Source organism: Malaclemys terrapin, chromosome 1 (genome assembly GCF_027887155.1).
Source record: "Malaclemys terrapin pileata isolate rMalTer1 chromosome 1, rMalTer1.hap1, whole genome shotgun sequence".
Taxonomy (NCBI): Eukaryota; Metazoa; Chordata; order Testudines; family Emydidae; genus Malaclemys; species Malaclemys terrapin.
The window spans coordinates 107,602,697-107,623,907 of record NC_071505.1 but is presented as its reverse complement, the minus strand read 5'-3'; the positions used below and the strand labels follow the sequence as shown (position 1 = coordinate 107,623,907).

At 45.4% G+C, this 21,211-nt stretch overlaps 1 protein-coding gene across 4 annotated transcripts in view; it reads right to left on the bottom strand.

Annotated features, from left to right (window-relative positions):
- Window positions 1-21,211, bottom strand: part of AMN1 (antagonist of mitotic exit network 1 homolog) — a 179,555-nt gene that overhangs the window by 15,887 nt on the left and 142,457 nt on the right. For all 4 annotated transcript variants that reach the window (XM_054034523.1, XM_054034531.1, XM_054034540.1 and 1 more), the window contains one exon: window positions 15,871-16,088. In XM_054034523.1, coding sequence (XP_053890498.1) covers window positions 15,871-16,088 — 218 coding nt within the window. The remainder of the gene's footprint in view (window positions 1-15,870; window positions 16,089-21,211) is intronic.

Here is a 21,211-nt window from a genome sequence, read left to right as displayed (position 1 = left end):
GCAACTTTTGGCAGTCTTCTCTCGGCTTAAAATTTTATTTCTGCTAACCTTGAACTACACATAAAATTCAAATGAAATACATACTTTTTAAAAATATAGAGCCAAATTCATGGCTAGTGAAAGTAGGCACAACTTCACTGACATTTACACCAAAGGTGAATTTGACTCACTGTGGTTTTGAAACTGGCTCTTTTAAAATGGGGGGACAAGGTGGGTGAGGTAATAGCTTTTATTGGACCAACTTCTGTTGGTGAGAGAGAAAAGTTTTCAAGCTTCACAAAAGTCTTCTAGGTTTGAAAGTTTGTCCCTTTCACCAACAGAAGTTGATCCAATAAAAGATCCACCTTGTCTCTCTAATATCATGGGACCGACACGGCTACAACACTGCATCCAACAATCTTTTTAAATGGGTCAGGCTGCTTTCAGCTGCCCAAACCAGGAGTACACTGTAATTTTAATCAGTTTTAGAACTGGTTAGAAAATGTCTCCAATGCAGACATACATGCCCATGTAGTTCTTTACATCCAGATAAGCAGACGTTTACTAGAAAGACAATGTAAATCTTCAGACCTTTAATGAGAATTTGAAGTTTGTAAAATGTAATACATTAAAATCAGAACGTTTTGATGACATGTGTCACACCCCAATCCCCCCCCCCCAAGGGGTCCCCTGGGAAAGGCAAATCAGCATTGTATATGGCTAATGCTATTGCAAACATCGCAGGACATTTTGGGAAAGGTCAAAGGTGTGAGTGAGTGTGGAATGGAAGATTCCTTTGCAGATTGCAAGAGGCCAGAGGGGGGAAAAGGAAGAGAGCAAAGAACGGGTTAACTCCTCGCTCCTGTTAGTTCCAAAAATAAAACGCTAACTCCAGACAGTTCAAGGCCACAGCACACATCTGACTCTCGACTGCCTGCCAAGGAAGAGGGGGGCCCAAAATCCACCAACCAGTCTTAAAAAAAAATAAAAAAATTCAGCTAAACAAACCTGCAAAGACAGCCCATAACAAGCAAGGCAAACGAACGCCAGCACAATGAAAAGCAAAAAAACCAACAAAGTCTAGCCGGTGTGTTTTGGGAAAGTCGAGGAGATCACAAAAAGCCAGTTTTAACTGGCACAAAAAGCATCATAAGCAAACACCCTCCAAAAAAACCCAAAACTTAAAACCCTCTTAAAAGCTGAAGCAATTCAGAGATCAGCAGCGGACCTCGAACAACCTGGGCCCAGAACAAAACTCCGGTCCACCCTTCCCCCTCTTCTTCGTACTTTACACCCAGGCTTAGCCAGCCTTGGGTAGAGCATGTGTGAGTATGAAAATGGGTTAGGGCTTGGGGCACTAACGCTTTCTTCCTTCCTCTGAGTGACGTGGAAGCTCCCGTCACTCACCGCTGTTATTTTGTTATTTTATTAATAGAGCTTTAAAACTTAAACTTTTGATGTTTCACATCATCTCCTCCCCAAACAATGCTGTGGCCTCAGCCTGATCACCTGACATCTCAGGCAGATTGGTAACAGAAATCTGCCACAGTTTGGTGGAGAATTGCAGAGGGCGGAGGGGAGCCCTGCGGAGTGTACCAACTGTTCTGCCCTTGGTATTTCATGTTTGATCTGCCGGCACTGTTGGTATTTCATGTTGAGGATTTTATAATTACAGGTGTTCCCCACCCGCAGTCGTAGCATGGCTGAGAACCGGAGGGAGGTTTAGCATTCCGCTCTCTACCCCGATCGGCGGGGGAAGGGAGCAGGTGGGTCTTCCCCCTGTTGTAGAAGTGCTGGGCAATAGAAGAAGGACTTAAAGATCCTCGTTCCAAGTAACAGGGACAATCCTCGGTGCAAACACCCTCAGTCGTAGTGTAACTAAGTAGAAGGGGGAAGCTTTGGGTTTCTTGCTCAGCCTGAAAGGGGCACTTGCAGAGGAGAGCTTTGGGTTTCTCGCTGAGCTCAGGGGGGCATTTGGTGTATGGACCCTCGGTGTTAAAGAACCACCGTGTAATATGGAGGGAGGCTTAGCGTCTCTCCCTCTGGCCCAGTGGGGTAACATTGGAAGCCCCGGTGCTGGTGTGAGCTACGTAAAATCTCAAGTAATAAAGAAATCTTAAGAGTTGTACTAACGGATTGTGACAACATGTTCAGGAAACAGAAGGGTACCGCTGCGGACTCAGGAGTCCTGGAGTCGTGGGCGATGGCATCAGCGATGGGTTCAATGTCGGAAGTATGGGCATTAGGGAGCGCGGACATGGTAGTCGGCTGCCCGGGTCAGCTGGCGTCACAGGAGGCAGGTGAACCTGATGCCCAAGCCACAGGAGAGGCAGCAAAAAGGGACGGGACCCTGCTGCCTCTTTCAAAGGGGGGGTGAAGACCTCTCATGGCTGGAGAGAGTTCTCACCAAGGTGAGATACAATCCATGGGGTTTCGTGGCAAATCTTCAAAAAAGAGTGCAGACTTGGCAGGATTTATTAGACCCTTATGCCAAGTATAAAAAGGTAAAGGGCAAAAACCTAGGGGCAGCTGTGGAATTAATTTGGACTGCAGCAGCCATGCGGTATCAAATGTTGTCGGGAGAAAAAGAGGAGTTGGGGAGAAGGGAAGAGGTGTGTACTCAACAGCTGGTAAAAATTAAGCAACTAAAAGTGCAAATTACTAACCAGGTTGCAACCCAAGCCTATGCCCAGGACAAATCACAGGCCTTAAAACAGAACTTCCAGGTGGAAAAGGAGGAACGCACCCGCCTAAAAGCACTAGCTAAGCAAGTACTGGTCCTTCAGGAACTAATCAAAGACTTGACTATTTGTGCTCAGCATACTCTGCAACGGCACTGTGCTCACCATAAAAAAAAATTGAACAGTTAAAACATCAATTGGCTGTGCGTTCTGTCCAGATGGCGAGGCTCACGGGGGATAATTCAGGTAACCCTTGTGAGGGCTTTGATCTCTCCCTTTGTAAGAATCCTCAATTTTGGGCGAAACCTTGTTGCACCCCTATAGTGGCCCTCATTAAGACCGAGGAGAGGTCCAGCGGGTGAAGGGGGAGAAGGTCATATGTACGGCACCCCCAACTACAAGAAAAGCACCCCTTGGGGTAATTACAAAAAGGAAAGGGACAAGAACCAGAAGGGGTGGTGGGCTAGTTAAGAAGCCCACTGTCCTTGCTAAATTGGTAGTGGAACAAAGCCTTTGCCCATAAAAAAACAGGATCGGGCCCAAACAAGCAGGCAGGCAATAAATAAAAAAAATAAAAAACAGGTTGGAAGCCTTAAGGGCATAGTGGCAGGAGTAAGGAAAGGAGTAAGTGCAAATATGGGGAATTCAAATCCCTAAAACAGTCCTTAAAATAATAAAATCTAAGTAAATTGAAGTATCATTTTAAAAAATAAGCAAGTAATTAAGGAAAAAAGTTAACTCTGTAAATGCTGGAGGAAACTGAGCAGTTAAAGTTGTAAAAATATTATTAAAAAAAAAATCTTGGTTTCTTTGAAGCCATTCTGAAGGAAAAATGGGCCCTTTTTCAGGAGAATGTCTATAAATGATCCAAGCAAAAAAAACCCTATCTAATTAAAATCATTTAATTATAAACAATTTAGTAGTCAAATTTGCTAAAAGAACCTAAGGGGGTTTTATTAAAACTTAACTGCCCCAAATGTATAAAGGGAATGTAATCTATATACAGCTATTTAAAAACAAAGCAGTGTAAACAAAATGTACATTTTCCCCAAAACATGTGTATATTATAAAAAAAAAAAAAAAAATACAAGCATACCATACTACTTAATTAAAATCCTATTAGGGCTCCAAAGGAAGCCACAATAGGTTATGTTTTCCTTTTTCAAATCATTGTGTGTTTTAAAAACAAAAATTAAAAATTAAAGGTAATCAAAACCCTGGTAAAAGTTAATTGTGTCCCTTTTAAGACAGAGTCTCTGAGCTACTAATAGCTTTGAATCCAAAAGCAAGCCAAAAAGCGTCTGTGTTAATACAAATTATCTAACTAAAAAAAGGTAAAAACCATTAAAACCTGGCCTGCCTATAAAACAAACACAAAAAAATATGGGGGTAATTCCTCGATTTTGCCTGCCATCAGCAAGGGGTATTTATAAAAAAAAAATATTTTAAGCAAAAATCTGCCACCCCCAAAGGGGTAAAAATATGTTCTTTTTGTCTTTCAAAAAAATAAAAAAAAGCTAATATCAGCTAAAGAGCAACCCAAAATACCATAAATCTACAGTCACAATAGAAATTGTGTTTTGTGTTCAATGTTTTCTTTTGTGTTGTTCCTAGCACTGTTGTGTATTAAATGCTGCAAAAAAAAAAAAAAAAAAAAAAAAAAAAAAAAAAAAAAAAAAAAAAAAAAAAAATCCTCAGGCAGCAAACAACATGTTAAAAAAAAATGGTTTTAAAGCAAAAATTATATAAACTATAAACCTAAAGGTAATTAAAAATAAGTTAAGCTCCCTGTCCCAGCTACAAAACAGCCTAATACAAAAACAAATTAAAAAAAAAAGGGGCCACTTCCTAAAATCAAAATAAACAAAACCTTGTGCCATAATAAACCGCCTCAGCCCACTGGTATACCATAATAAAAACAATAAAAAATTAAAATAAGTACGTTTCACAAATTAAACCTTTTGCGTAATTAATAATGTCTTAAATTTTTTACAAAAAAACCCTCCTAAAATTCAAAACTTAAAATGCTGCTCAACCACTACTACCTCCAAACCCATAAAACCTCAATATAAGGATATTTTGGGGAAAATATGTTGGGGAACCCCACTGCCATCTATCCCCTGGCTAAGAATAATTCCCGTACCACATCCTTTTTGGTCGTCCAATAATGTGGGGTAATTAAAAAAAAAAATTTACTCTAAACATAAAGTGGGTGGGTCCGTACCCCATTGTAAGTCGCATCTCCCCAGTAGTGCACCAGCTTCAGCTACCCAGCAAATTAAAATGGGCACATGCCAATCAATTCAAAACATATGTTTCTTCCTAGGTGTCTGGTCATGGCATCGTGGGCCTCAGTTGTGGACCAGCCACCTGTCTGAACCATCCGGGTTTTCGGCTATCTATGGAATTATCTAAATAATTACAATTATTAAAAAAAAATAAGTACCTCCAAAAGCTCTCCATGGTTCGAGCTGCCTATAGGGCCCAAGCCACAGTGTGGCATAAGGCTGGAGGGGAGGAGCCGTGAAGGCAATGCATAGTCCAGATCAAAACAGTAGGGCCACAGCAAAATACCTGGTGGGTGGCCTCAATCCTCCCTTAAATCCCCCAAAAACATACCCTGTTCCTCATGTGGTGGCCTGAAGCAAAATGGAAGGCCCTTTGGCAAGCAATAGCAGCCCCTGGCCCCTGAACGCAATATTGTTGTTGCGACCTCCTAAACCAGGCAAACAACATCCATAACAAAAGCCAGGAAGGGCAAAAGCAAAAAAACTAATGTACAAAATTTATCCTCTGTGCCTCAGTTTCCCCAATAAAAACATTTATAATGTTCGTTCTTTTCCTTCTTTTTGCTTTGTTAACAAAACCAAGCAGAATAGCAAAAGCCCAGAAACACCTTAAACAGGAGTGGTGGGACCGCTCTTGCTGCAAAATGTGTTAGTGTAATACAATATATGTATAATGGCACATATCTATGGGAATCCTCGGGTGTCCGACGCTTTTATCCTCCTTTGTTAATTTTACCATTGTTCAAAATTAGCCATAAAAAAAAAAAATAGGGTCAATTATCCATTGGCAGGGGGTGCAACTGTGGCTTAGCATCCTGAAAATGTGGCATCACGTATTACCTGGGTATTTTTCCAGGGGCGGCCAAGAGCCTCAGGTCCCCCAGCCCTGCGTGTCCCTCCCCAACTAAATCCCAAATGAAATCAACCCAGAAGGGCCCCGCACCTCCCCAGGCAACACCCCATGAAACAACATTACGTCCCATCGCCACTGTGGTGGAATAGGCCTGGCTAGCCTCCCTTGCACCGACCAGAACATCGGCGAAGACTCGTCATATAGGCCCACCTTGCAGGCTGCAAGCCTGAACCAAACTAAGTGTCTTGTCCGTTGCCAGTCTCGGACATGATCAGAGGAAGGAGGGGGGCCAAGGAGGAAAAGAATAAAAAGCCCCAGCAGCAGCACTAATGAAATAGGAGTATGGCTGATGAAATATAATAACCGCTTGTATGAAGAAAGTAATTCTAGTTAAATGCAGCTTCTCCTTTTGAGCGTTCTGTGACCCCCCTGAACTTCTAGCTAAATGTAAATTGTAAATCACGCTTCTTCTTTGGGTGCTTCGTAACCCCCCCCCCCCGCCCCCCGGTGCACTGTCGGTAACACCCCGGAAAAGTAATGTACACTCTGCCAAGAATGTACCCTAACGGGTGCCAATTTCTGACCGTGTCGGAAACCACCAAGAAGCCCTCCACCCAATATGCACCTAGTTCTCGGAAAATTAATAAGGAAGGTGCCGGGAAAGGGAAAGGACCCTAACTCTTTATTTTTCATAAATGACGCGTAACTTGTAATATGTTTGCGGTCTGTAAGAATAAAAGGAGCCTGCGAGCTCAGTTCTGGGGAGTTTCTAATTGTGAACTCAGGCTTGAGTCTGAGAACTAAAATCAATGCGTGGGTGACTTTTTCCACGACACCACCTAACTCCCCCCCCCCCCCCCCCCAAAAAAAAAAACTTTGTATCCACCTGGGAACAGTGGCCCCTACCTCTGAAGGAGGAAGACCTCCATCCGTACTGCCAACACTTACGGTTCCACTGGGAGGGAAAAATTTGGGAAAGATGGCTCAAATGGACTACCAATGGGAAGACACAGGAAGGTATTCAATGTCACAAAAAAGTTTAACATGCCATCCAAGTCAATGCTCCACATTGACAGCTGGCATTAAAATATGGTTACAGTGTTAATCCCTGGACTATCAGCACATATGGATTGTAGAGGGCAACACCTGGCAACTCTGACCTATAAAACCCCCCTCAAATGGCGTGTACAAAAAAGGCAGTGCCGGGCCGCTATTATGAGGTGGGTCAGGACATCTGTTGGGAAGGGGAGGCATCGGAATATGCCCCCACTGCAACACATCTGTTTACCAATACCTCAGCGTGTGTTTGGAGAACCACCGATCCCAGCGTGCTTCTCAACTTGCTGTTAAAATCACAAACACAAAATTTTTCAGTGCACTGGCCCGCCATTATGCAACAGCCTGTTGATGTTTCTAACTATGGTTGTGTTTAATTTTTCATAAATAACCCCCAATGTGTTCCTCCCATTGGCGCACACCCGAGAGCAACTTTCCGTATTCCAGACAAATGCCTCCTTCGCGGTGTTGCAGCACACATTTAACCTCAAAAAAGCTGCCTTTGCCACAGCCATCCAGAGGGGGCATCTATGTCAACAGGGAAATATGTTATGCTATGTTACTAATAAAGCCAAAAGTCATTATTGGCTAGTGTATGCAAGTGTCTCAGAGAAAGGATAAAAACCTAAGTGGTGACCCCTCCCAACAAAATGTTGATTTGGGGTCAAGGGGGGGGCACTGTTACACCCCAATGACTTCTGCCCCCCAGGGATCCCCTGGAAAAGGCAAATCAGCACTGTATAGGGCTAACGCTATTGCAAGCATCGCAAAACATTTTGGGATGGGTCAAAGGTGTAAATAAGTGTAAAATGAAAAATTCCTTTGCAGGTCGCAAAAGGCCAAAGGGAAAAATATGGGTTAACACCAGGCTCCTGCTAGGCCCAAAAATAAAACGCTAACTCCAGCCAGCTCAAGGCCACAGAACACATCTAACTCTCGGCTGCCTGCCAAGAAAGAAGGGCGCCCAAAATCCACCAACCAGCCGTAAAAAAAAAAAAAAAATCAGGTAAACAAACCTGCAAAGACAGCCCATAACAAGCAAGGCTAACAAAAGCCATCACAACCCCTCCTCCCCCGCAAAAAAACAACAACAACAAAGTCTAGCCAGTGTGTTTTGGAAAGTCAAGGAGACCACAAAAAGCCGGTTTTAACTAGCACAAAAAGCATCAAAAACAAAGGTCCCTAAACAAAACACCCCCATAAAACCCCAAAACTTAAAACCCTCCTAAAAGCTGAAGCAATTTGGAGATCAGCAGTGGAACTCAAACAACCTGGGCCCAGAACAAAACTCCCATCCACCCTTCCCCCTCTTCTTCATATGTTACACCCAGGCTTGGCCAGCCTCCGAGAAAGTGTGTGTAAGAATAAAAGTGGGTTAAGGCTTGGGGCACTAATGCTTTCTTCCTTCCTCTGAGTTACATGAAAGCTCCCATCACTCACTGCTGTTATTTTGTTATTTTATTAATAAAGCTTTAAAACTTAAACACTTGTTTAACAGTTTCAAAGTATAGGAAAGAAGTCAGTGAACGTGAGGAGAGGAGGGACCAATGTGAGGAGAGGAGGGACCAACGTGAGGAGAGGAGAGACGATCGAGATGAGAGATGGCGGCAGGAAGACCAGAGGATGAAGGATGCAACGCTGGGGCTGCTCCGGCGTCTGGTGGAGGTTCAGGAACGGCTGCTGGAAAACAGACTGCCGCTTCAGCCCCTGTTCCACCCTCCCCCCTCCCCATGTTCCGTATCCTCCTCACCCAGACGTGTAAGAACGCGAGGGGGGAGGCTCCGTACACCTTCCCATTCCACCCCAGTAGACAGCCCAAGCAAAAGGCTGTCATTTTTTTAACCTTTTCTTTGTGGCTTTTTCCTTCCCAGCAATCCTCCTCCCAAATACCACCCGGGTTCCCTCCCTCTTTTTCTAATCTATTAATAAAGAATAAATGATTTTTAAATGATAGTGACTTTATTTGGTTTGAAAGAAAGATGGGGGAAGGGGCAGGGTGGGTTCCTTACAGAAAATCAGTCAGTAAAGGGGGAGGGTTTTCATGAAGGAGAAACAAACAGATATTTCACACGGTAGCCTGGCCAGCCATGAAACTGGTTTTCAAAGCTTCTCTGATGCACAGCGCTTCATGGTGTGACCTTCTAATCGCCCTGGTGTCTGGCTGCGCATAATCAGCAGCCAGGCGATTTGCCTCAGCCTCCCACCCCGCCATAAAGGTCTCCCCCTTACTTTCACAGAGATTGTGGAGCACACAGCAAGCAGAAATAACAATAGGGAGATTTCTTTGGCTGAGGTCAGAGCGAGTCAATAATGATCGCCAGCGACCTTTTAAACGGCCAAATGCACATTCTACCACCATTCTGCACTTGCTTAGCCTGTAGTTAAACAGCTCCTGACTCCTGTCCAGGCTGCCTGTGTATGGCTTCATAAGCCATGGCATTAAGGGGTAGGCTGGGTCCCCAAGAATAACTATGGGCATTTCAACATCCCCAAGGGTTATTTTCTGGTCCGGAAAGTAAGTCCCTTGCTGCAGCCCTTTAAACAGAGTAGTGTTCCTGAAGACGCGAGCGTCATGAACCCTTCCCGCCCAGCCCGCGTTGATGTTGGTGAAACGTCCCTTGTGATCCACAAGTGCTTGCAGCACCATTGAAAAGTACCCCTTGCGGTTTATGTACTCGGTGGCTTGGTGCTCCGGTGCCAAGATAGGGATATGGGTTCCGTCTATTGCCCCACCACAGTTAGGGAATCCCATTGCAGCAAAACCATCCACTATAGCCTGCACATTTCCCAGAGTCACTAACTTTCGTAGCAGCACCTGAGTGATTGCTTTGGCTACTTGCATCACAGCAGCCCCCACAGTAGATTTGCCCACTCCAAATTGATTCCCGACTGACCGGTAGCTGTCTGGCGTTGCAAGCTTCCACAGGGCTATCGCCACGCGCTTCTCAACTGTGAGGGCTGCTCTCATCTTGGTATTCTGGCGTTTCAGGGCAGGAGACAGCAAGTCACAAAGTTCCATGAAAGTGCCCTTACGCATGCGAAAGTTCCGCAGCCACTGGGAATCGTCCCAGACCTGCAACACTATGCGGTCCCACCAGTCTGTGCTTGTTTCCCTTGCCCAGAATCGGCGTTCCATGGATAGAATCTGCCCCATTAACAACATGATCTCCAAAGCACCGGGGCCTGTGGTTTCACTGAATTCTGTGTCCGTGTCCGTGTCCATGTCCTCATCATGCTTGTCGCTGCGCTGCCGCCGCCGCTGCCTCCTCGCCTCGTTTTTCTGGTCCTGGCTGAGCATAAACTCCACGAGAACGCGCAAGGTGTTTGCAATATTCATGAGTGCTGTCTTGACCTCAGCGGGCTCCATGCTTGCCGTGGTATGGAGTCTGCAGTGTTCACCCACCCAGGAAAAAAGGCGCGAAAATGGTTGTCTGCCGTCCGTTGCTTTCATGCAGGGAGGGAGGGAGGGAGGAAGTGAGGCTGTACCCAGAACCACCTGCGACGATGTTTTTTGTCCCATCAGGCACTGGGATCTTAACCCACAATCCCAATGGGCGCGGGAGACTGCGGGAACTATGGGATAGCTATGGAATTGCTACCCACAGTGCAACGGTGCAGAAATCGACGCTAGCCCCGGTACTTGGACGCACACCACCGAATTACTGTGCTAGTGTGGCCGCACTCATTTCGACTTTATACAACCTGTTTCTCAAATCCGAATTATCTAAATTCGGAGTAATCCCGTAGTGTAGACATACCCTTAGATTGGGGTGGGACTGTGTTTCCCTGAGCCTAACTCTGCATGGAGTGGGACATTTCTGAATCCTTCCTATGCAGGCCAGAGACTAAAGCCACAGTTTTGCCCTGTGTTATATGGGAAGTTTTTCTTTACTTCTGGTGGGTGGCTCACACGTGGACTATCTGTGTTGCCCTTGTGCCTAATTGCTCTATTTCAGTTAGCTTTATATTTGTGTTGGTGTGTCTTCATTTATTATTTTAATCATAGAATCATAGGACTGGAAGGGACCTCGAGAGGTCATCTACTCCTGTCCCCTGCACACATGGCAGGACTAAGTATTATCTAGACCATCCCTGACAGGTGTTTATCTAACCTGCTCTTAAAAATCGCCAGTGATGGAGATTCCAGAACCTCCCCAGGCAATTTATTCCAGTGCTTAACTGCCCTGACAATTAGGAAGTTTTTCCTAATGTCCAACCTAAACCTCCCTGCTACAATTTAAACCCATTGCTTCTTGTCCTATCCTCAGAGGTTAAGGACAATTTTTCTCCCTCCTCCTTTTGTAACAACCTTTTATGTACTTGAAGACTATTATCATGTCCCCTCTCAGTCTTCTCTTTTCCAGACTAAACAGACCCAGTTTTTCCAATCTTCCTTCATAGGTCATGTTTTCTAGACCTTTAATCATTTTTGTTACTCTCATCTGGACTTTCTCCAGTTTGTCCACATCTTTCCTGAAATGTGGCACCCAGAACTGGATACAATACTCCAGCCCCTGCTGGGAGCCCCAGGCCCTTTAAATTGCCCCCTGGGGAAGCCAGGCCACCCCAGTATGGCACATTGGCTCTTGCCGGTACGCCGAATCGGCGCGTACCGGCGTACTTTCACCTCTGCCCCTACCCAACTCGCCCCGCTCCCTGTCCCCTGACTGCCCCGACCCCATCCACCACCACCCTGACAAACCCCCGGAACTCCCACGCCTACCCAACCCCCTCCTTCCCCAGTCCCTGACCGCCCCCACAGAATCTCCGCCCTCTCCAACTGCTCCCTGCCCGGCCCCTGCCTTATCCAACCCCTCCTCCCAGCCCCGGCCTGCCCCCTTACCATGCTGCTCAGGGCAGCATGTAAGGATGTTGGGTCATGCCGGGCGGCCCGCTGGAGCTCGCAGCCCTCTCCCCTTACCTTGCCGCTCAAAGCGGCAGGAACTGAGCTGCCCAGAGTGCTGGCACTGGCGGCTTGGCACTCTGAGGCTCTGTGGCGGGGGGGGGGGGGAAGAGAAGAGAGAGGGAGGAGAAGCCATCATGAAGAATCCCCTAGCTATCACCTGAGCTGCAACAAGAGCTGCACCAGGGGAAAGAATTGTGCCCAGGCCTGGAAGGTGTCCAGTCTGAGAAAAACTTACTGAAGCATCTCTGAGGGTGAGATTATCTGTATTCAGTTTGATTAGGCATAGATTTGCGCATTTTATTTTATTTTGCTTGTGACTTACTTTGTTCTGTCTGTTACTACTTTGAACCACTTAAATCCTACTGTCTGTATTTAATAAAATCACTTTCTATTTAGTAATTTACTCAGAGTATGTATTAATACCTGGGGGAGCAAACAGCTGTGCATATCTCTCTATCAGTGTTATAGAGGGCGAACAATTTATGAGTTTGCCCTGCATAAGCTTTATGCAGGGTAAAACGGATTTATTTGGGTTTAGACCCCATTGGGAGTTGGGCATCTGAGTGCTAAAGACAAGCACGCTACTGCGAGCTGTTTTCAGGTAAACTTGCAGCTTTGGGACAAGTGATTCAGACCCTGGGTCTGTGTCTGGAGCCAGACGGGAGTGTCTGGCTCAGCAAGACAGGGTGCTGGAGTCCTGAGCTGGCAGGGAAAACAGAAGCAGGGGTAGTCTTTGCACATTGGGTGGCAGCTCCCAAGGGGGTTTCTGTGATCCAACCCGTCACACCCTCCATCCACTGCTCTCTCTGAGGCAGCAGGGTGCCTTGGCAGAATCTCTCCCTCCTCCCAGCCCCCTCTCCTCGCTACATGTTCTCTTTCTCTCTCAGGCTGACCGAACTGTTCTATCAGAAGCATGCCCAGGCCTCCCATGATTTACCTAGCATGGGTTTTCTGACTCCCATGCCGCCACCTCCTTTCCCCACGGGTCTGGCAAATGTCCTCCACTCTCAGTGCAGGCTCCTTCCCTCTCCTGCAAAGAGGCAACCCACCTGGCCCCATCTACTAGTACAGGCTACCCCTCTATCCTGCACACAAGCCTGTGAAAAGAACAGGAGTACTTGTGGCACCTTAGAGACTAACAAATTTATTAGAGCATAAGCTTTCGTGGACTACAGCTCATGCGAAAGTGTTTACACTCCCCTCCTTCCCCCAGGGGTAGCTGTCCCTCTTCACTGATTTGAGGCAGCTCTTCCACCTTCCTCTCTGAGGCAGCCCCCAGAGCAGGGTCCTGTAGCCTTTTGATTAATTTGGGTGCAAACTGCACAAATCACTAACAGGTCCTTTTCTCGGACAGCTACATGAAACTTTTAAGAGTGAGACTGGTGAGTCACATAAATAGAGACATGAAGACTTGATTTAAAATCCAAATAAGCAAGAGTATTAACCCAGTTGCACAAAAAGTGATACATATAACACAACAGTTCCTAGTGTTGTCATACTCGCAAGCCCCCGGAGACCACTGAAAACAAAGACAGAAGGAAATAGCCAGTGGAGTACATCACAAGTGGGATATGAGGATCCAGTTTACACTAACCTGTCAACCCAAAGTGCCCAGTGAAGGTTGGGCAAACATCCTTTTTATATACCTTTTCCTTTCATCCCCCACACAGCCAGGTCCATATCTGTGTTAGCTCTCAGCTCCCTGCCTGTATCTGGTATTCCAGAGGGGCCATAATTAGTGTTCCTATTTCTTACATAAGCTATTTGCGTCAATACATTTCCCAATGGTCTCGATAAGTCAACGCTGTTACACAGACCAAAAATTGCCCCAAACCTACTACTTTGGACTTGTTTTGCAAAACCTATTAAAATAAAATATGTTTTGTGTATCCCTAATTGCATTACAGCTTTAATGGCTTTTATTATTACCACTATCTTAAGCATGCTAGCATATATTGTGACCAGACAGCAAGTGTAAAAAATCGGGATGGGGGTGGGGGGTAATAGGAGCCTATATAAGAAAAAGACCCAAAAATCGGGACTGTCCCTATAAAATTGGGACATCTGGTCACCCTACTAGCATATGAATTATAGTTAAGTTTAGATTAGGGGTCAACTGTCACCACTCTCCTTCCCCCGGTCTCTGAGGCAGCCCCCAGTGTAGGCTTCCCACCCAACTCCCCAGACAGCACAGTGTATTCCCCTGCCTTCACCCAATTATTTTCATGTGGTGACTCTCTCAGAGGGAGGGAGGGGAGGAAGCAGTGGATTCCCACTCCTTCTCTCTCCCCCCTGATTGGCAGCTGCACCATGCCCACCAAATTAAGGCGCATGGTGGACTGGTCTGATTGCCAGACCAGGAGATGCTCTCTCTACGCTTCGCTCCAGCAGAGGGTGAAGGACAGGAAATCAGGGAACTGACACTTCCCTTGCCGCACAGGAGAGCTGAACCCCATTGTAGTTTGCAAACCTCTGCTCTCCACTATTCCTGCATACAGCTCTACCCTTATTTCTTCCTCATCCCCACTTCTCTCCCACAAATCCATCCAAGGCACCATCCCAACCACTCCTTCTCCCACTCTGGTTTTCATGCATTTTTCCATGCTCCCCCCGATTGGAAATTTCCTCCTCCTTGTGCAGCAGACAAGTACCCTCTTCTCCTTCAAATCCTGTCCTAACACATACTTCTTTCACAAGCCTTTAAATGAAAAAAATCACCAAAGGAACCATTTCAACGGTGAGGTCTGTCTAAATTAGAGAGTTAACTCCGTGGGTCTGAGACAGTGCCTTCCTCTACGCCTTGTACGATTCAGGACACTAAGAAGCTTCTCAAAAAGGAAAAAGAAAAAAATAAAAAACTAGCTTTACATGGAACATAAAATGCCAGGACACTTATTATTTTGAAGAAAAAAAGTCACAAAACAGGACCAAAATCCCAGCTTAATCCAGTGCTTAATTTGTAATGAAAGAGGTGCCGAGGCTTAAGGAATTTTTTTACTTTCATAACTGATGCAGCAAGTCCAGAGGTGCTGGGGCTATGAACTGCCAAACCTAGACGTGCCGAGCTCTGGCAAGGATTAAGCGTTGTCTTGATCATATTATTAATAATGCATAAACCCCGAGCAGATGACTCAGTGTACAATGCCACTCAGACCTTTGGTTTTGCACACTACGCTTTCTTTCAAGGGTGACTGAACCTTGAGAGATGAAAAATTAGTTATCAGGAGTTTATAGTTTGTCTTATGCTTTTATGGGTTGTATGACTCATACAATACAGCATGTTATCCCCCACACAGGCCAATTAGTCCTTCTAGCCACAGGAATTTAATTAACTGGTGTAAGATTATATTCCAGGGGTGGCCAACCTGAGCCTGAGAAAAAGCCAGAATTTACCAATGTACATTGCCAAAGAGCCACAGTAATTCGTCAGCAGCTCCCCATCCGCTCCCTAGCCCCAGCTCCTCCCACCTACCAGCATCCCCCAACCAATCAGTGCCTACTCCCCCTCCCACCGCAATCAGCTGTTTCACATGCGCAGGAAGCTATGGGGGGGGGAGGAGCGAGGGCATGGCAGACTCAGGGGAAGGGATAGGGGCTTTGGGGGAAGGGGTGGAGTGGGGGAAGGGCTTGGGGCAAAGCAGGGGGTTGAGCAGTGAGCACCTCCGCGCACATTGGAAGTTAGCATCTATAGCTCCAGCCCCGGAATCAGTGCCTAGGTAAGGAGCCGCATATTAACTTCTGAAGAGCCGCATGCGGCTCTGGAGCCACAGGTTGGCCACCCCTGTTATATTCCTATGGCACAGAGTAACACCAACAGCAGATAAAAAACCTGCTAGGCTTTAACGAAAAATATGCAGCTGTGCTCCAGGCTCAATATCATTAGTAGTAACTCATATTTGGAGAAAATATGTTTATATTATCAAAAGACAGAACATATTTAATATCATTCCATTGGGAAATAGTGTTTGGACCTAGATGTGCCTTTGGCGTTTTGAATCTTAAAAACCTGCTAAAACACAGCTAAACAAAAATGCAGTTAATAAAACTCACCTCTTCATTTTATTTATGTCACTGTCATTTATATTTTGATTGGTGCCGTTTAGTTACCTGAGTAGATGAAAAATCCACACTGTGTAGAAATCCGCAGTTCTGTCCAAGCGCGTGCAGGGATGCATCGGTGATGCCTGAGCAGCTGCCTAAGTTCACTATTTGTAGAAGATGGCAATTGAGCGCCAGAGCCAGAACTCCGCTGTCTGATACATTGCAGCATCTTTTAAATGAGGCTTCACGTAAATAAGGGCAAGACAAGGCCAGAGCTCTGACTCCTATTGAAGAAATAAAGCAAGTCATTCTTGTGTAAATAAGCTTTCATCTACAAAAATATTTTATTGTGTAACACTTCTTTATAAAAATGAGTCTGTCAATTCAAAAGTCACAGTCTGCCTGAATTATTTTTACATACTATTTTTACAAATAACACAAATAGAGAATATTTTCCAATTTATTTACTTTGCATACAGTTGGTTTACCTATTTCCCTTTGTGTCTGTGTGGGCTTTTGGCTTAGTCTACATTCGCAAAGTTGCACTGATTTAACTGAACTGATTTTTAAGTGGTTAAATCTCTGCAAGCCCCCAGAACACACAATTAAATCAGATAACCCTGGGGTTAAATTGGTTTAGCTAAGAGCATGTGTACACACAGAAGTTGCACTGGTTTAGCAAATCAGTTTGTCTAAACCACTGCAACTTTTGAGTTTGAACTCTCTTATATTGGTTTAAAACTGGTTATACTGATTTAACTTCTTAGTAAATGAACCAAATGACCATAACCCTTTTTATTCTTTGTAGGTGAACCAAAGTCCCAGCATGCCTTGTATTTATAATTCTTTGTACTCGAGCTGAACCTAAACAGTACTTTAAATGATCTAGTCCATATGCCCAGAAAGAGACTACTGTTAACCAATATGTGGCAGTTGTTTTCTAAGATTAATAAGATAATGATCTATCAAGAGATGCTTTTAGCTTATCAGGAATGACTCTAACAGATTATTTCTGTTATAATGACTCAGTTACAGATATTTTTGTAATTCATAAAACAATGGATGGTTGAAGTCTTTAGTTTATCAACTATGTAAAGTAGATACAAGAAAAGAGCTTCACAGTCAATAGGTTATTTTCTTTGTCTCTTTTCTGTAAATACTCATTGTATATAAAGGGAGGCCTGTTATTAAGATGGGTGTTGTAATGGACAAAATGGTGTAATTGATAGGGGATGTTCAAAATGCAATGTAATTGATAAGATTAGTAATTGATCAAATGAACCAGGAACATTTGGTATAGCAAGTGTGTTCTATAATCAATGTAACAGCAAATGATTAATGTATTAATTAATGTCTAAGAATTAAGAAGTAATTCTGATCACAGATGGTCCCTGTAGTGATAAATTAGTTATAAATGTTACTGTCTTATTGATTCAAAATAAAATCAAAGTATGAGAAAGGACTTTCTTTTTTCTAAACCACTGTATAAGAGATGAGTGTGGGGAAGTTAGTTATTAGTGAAGTGAGCAGCCCATCATTTTCCCAGCCTCAGATTGGAACGTATGTTTCATTTCTATATTATGTATAGTGCACTATTAAGTACTGCTTGATTGTTGTACCTAAATAAAACTTCAACTGAGTTATTAGACTAATACATTCATTATGTTATGTATTATTAAATTCAAACACACAATCAACTTGTGCCTTCAAATTCACTCTTTGGCTTCTGTTGAAATTAATTACTCTCTATAAATAAAATCAGTGGGTATGTCCTCGGTTGTAGATGAAAGAGGTTTTTTCTTTTTCTTGAGGAAGTGCCAATAATGCAATTTTCCTAAGGTTTACAGCTATCTTTTCTCTTTTGTTAGTGTGTATTACAGTATTTGTCGTTTTGGAGTATGGGTGAGAAATCTGACTGTGGTCTCAAACAGGGCCGGATCTGGCTTTATTGCTGCCCCAAGTAAAAAAAAAAACAAAAAAAACCACCACAACCCAGGGGCGGCAAAAAACGGCCAAGCAAAAAACAAAAAAAACCCTGCGGCGTGGCTGCAGCCTGGGTGCAGGGGGACTCCCTGCGCTGCAGAAGTGGGGGAGGGGGAGGGAGCGGAGGGAGAGAGAGAAAGGGGGGCGGCCAGGGCCCTGCTGGGGGGCTCCACGCTGCTCCCGTAGGCTGGGAGGGAAGGACGTGGGCTGCCCTGCCGGAATTGCTGCAGGGCGCTCCCATCCTCCGCGCCGCCCCCTACAGGGCAGCCGGAGCAGAACACACACTAAAAAAAAAAAAAAGCGGCCGTGCAGTTGGCCCTAGGATTGGGTGGAATGCCGCCTCGTTCAATCTCCCGCCCCAAGCACCAACTTACTCGGCTGGTGCCTGGAGCCGGCCCTGGTCTCAAAGAAAAATGGGAAACATAGGTGGAGATAATAACTTTGTGTAGAGCTGAGATATCCAGCTAAGATATGTGGTTTTCCTCAAAGCACAAGATCTTCTTTTCAGATAGCTCAAGTCTGGTTGGTTTCCCAAAAAATTAGGGGAATCAATAAGCCTATTAAATGAACAAGGACTCTGGGTTACCTAGAAAGAGTAATATGGTCTGCTTCAGGCAACCATACTTTAACCACGCAAGCATTCCAATCCAAAATAATAGGTAGAAAAAGTTTATTTTTCTTCATATAAAAATACAGGGATGGGGAGATCTCCCCTGCTAATGCATTTAAAAAGCCCAGTTTAAGTTTATGGCTAAAAGTGAACCCAGAAGTCTGGTTTCTATTAATTGTGTGTGACTTGCTGATATCATGATCACTGCAATTTTTCTTTAGATCAGTGGCTCTGAAGCTTTCCAGACTACTATACCCCTTTCAGGAGTCTGATTTGTCTTGCATACCCCCAAGTTACACCTCACTTAAAAACTACTGGCTTAAAAATCACACACAAAAATACAAGTGTAACAGCATACTATTACTGAAAAAATTGCTCACTTTCTCCTTTTTACCACATAATTATAAAATAAATCAATTGGAATACAAATATTGTATTTACATATCAATGTATGTTATATAGAACAAGTCATTGTCTGTACGAAGTTTTAGTTTGAACTGACTTCTTTAGGCAAATATTTAGATGAGTTGATGTACCCCCTGGAAGACCTCTGTGTACGCCCAGGATACGCGTATCCCTAGTTGAGAACCATTGCTTTAGACATCCTCTGATGGGATCCCTGGCGTGCAGCCTGGGACTGTGGGACCACCCCTTAACTCTCTCCGTCCTGGGCTGTCTCTCACAATGCCTTGCTAGTGACCAGCAGCATACCCCTCCAGGTGCTATCATCACTCAGCACAACAGCATGTGGAGACCCCACACTCAGCTAGATTGCATGAATGCTCCCAGAGTCACCCATGAATCACACAGAGAAAGGCACCAGAGCCCAATCCCCCCCCAGTTCCTAGCACTGTACCTCAGGAATATACCATCTTGCACTGCTCAAGACAGGCAGTGCAGATTTATTAATTGGTTCACCACTTCATCAATGGAAAGTGGATATACAACAGCCTTTGCGAAACCTGAGTAGATTTGCCACACACTTCATACTACCTTACTGGTAAAGATAAACAGTTAAACAAATGTATTGACTATAAAAGGTAGATTTTAAGTGACAGGCAAAAAGTCAGAGTTAGTTACCAAAATAAATAAAATATAAGCAAGGACTGGAGTGACCTAGCAGATCACCAGTCTAAACACCAGAGGGGAATGTCACATGCAGGAGAAAGGCATCGGAGAGGGAGCCTTTGCTCAGACCTTGCCGAGAACAGAACCGGTGGCATTTCTTGTTCTGTCTGGTGGCGAAAGGGTCCACTTGGGAAGTTCCCCACCTTTGGAAGATCATGCAGGCTAACTCTGGATGGAACGACCACTCGTGGTGAGAGAAATCCCTGCTGAGCTGGTCTGCCAGCATATTCTTGACAACAGGAAGGTGATAAGCTTCCAGATGGATTTTGAGTTCCTCTTGACAGAGAGCCAATGAGCACGCTCCCCTTTGCCTGCAGATGTAGAACATCGAGGCTGTGTTGTCTGTCAGGACTCGTACCACCTTGCCCGACAGGTGGGGCAGGAAGACTCTGTATGCCAGCCGGACTGCTCGGAGCTCTTTGATGTTTATGTGCAACTTCACCTCCTCCGGGGACCACGTCCCCTGTGTCTGGAGGTCACCGAGATGAGCTCTGAGGCAGCCAACACCAATTCGATGGAGTGAGGGGGATTGTCGAGTCGAATGGAACCCCTTCCAGGACTGTCCTGTGGTCAGTCCACCATCGCAGAGAGGTAAGTATCGCCTGAGGAATGATAATCTTTTCCAGGGGGGTCTCGGGACTGGGAATAGACCATCCCCATTGTTGCAGGCGCCGCATCCGAAGCCCGGTGTGGCGGACCATGTAAGTGCACTCTGCCATGTGGCCAAGCAGGTGCAGACAGACCTGGTTGTAGTCAGAGGGAACACAGAGACTTCTGTGGTGAGGTTTGTCAACGTGTGGAACCTGTTCCGTGGCAGGAACACTCTGGCACAGGTTGAGTCAAGGACTGCTCTGATAAACTCTATCCTTTGCACTGGCACTAACGTTGACTTTTTGTCGTTTACCAGAAGGCCCAGAGAGTGGCATGTGGCCTGAAGCACCACAACATCCCTTTGGACCTGAGACCTGGAACTGCCCTTGAGGAGCCAGTTGTCAAGGTACAGGGTAGATCTGGATACCCCGACACCTGAGCAATGGAGGGGTAGAAAGGAACTGGAGGGTATAACTCTGTTCCGAGGACCCATCGGTCCAAGGTTATAGTGGTTGAAGCAGGGAGGAAAAGGGAAAGTCGGTTGGAGAACACTTAGATAGATGGATCCTGGGAATAGTCTAGTAGGTCACCCTCGGGAGCATGCTCAAAATGACCATTTGGCCCCTTGCTTGGCATGGGTTGAGCCCAACTGGGCAGATGGTGGAGGGGGTGGCTAAGATGGCGCTTGTAGCCCTTGACTCATTTGTGGGGCTGGTCCTTCTGAGGCTGGCTCCCCTGGCCCTGAGGCTGCTGCGGTTTGAACCGCTTACATGCCGAGGCTGGGACATAAAGACCCAGGGTTTTCAGGGTGGTGCGGGAGTCCTTGAGGCCATGCAACTTGCTGTCTGTTTGCTCCGCAAATAGGGCTCAGCAGTCGAGGGGCAAATCCTGCATTGACTGCTGAGCCTTAGAGGACAAGCCAGTGAGGAGCAGCTAGGAGGCTCACCGTATGGAGATAGTGGAAACCCTGGTGCGAGCAGCAGCAGCAGTGTCCGAAGCCGCCTGGAGGGCTGCCTTGGCCATGATTGTGTCCTCATCGAGGATTGCTCAGAACTCCTTTTTAGAAGCCTCAAAGAGCGACTCTTCGAACTGGAC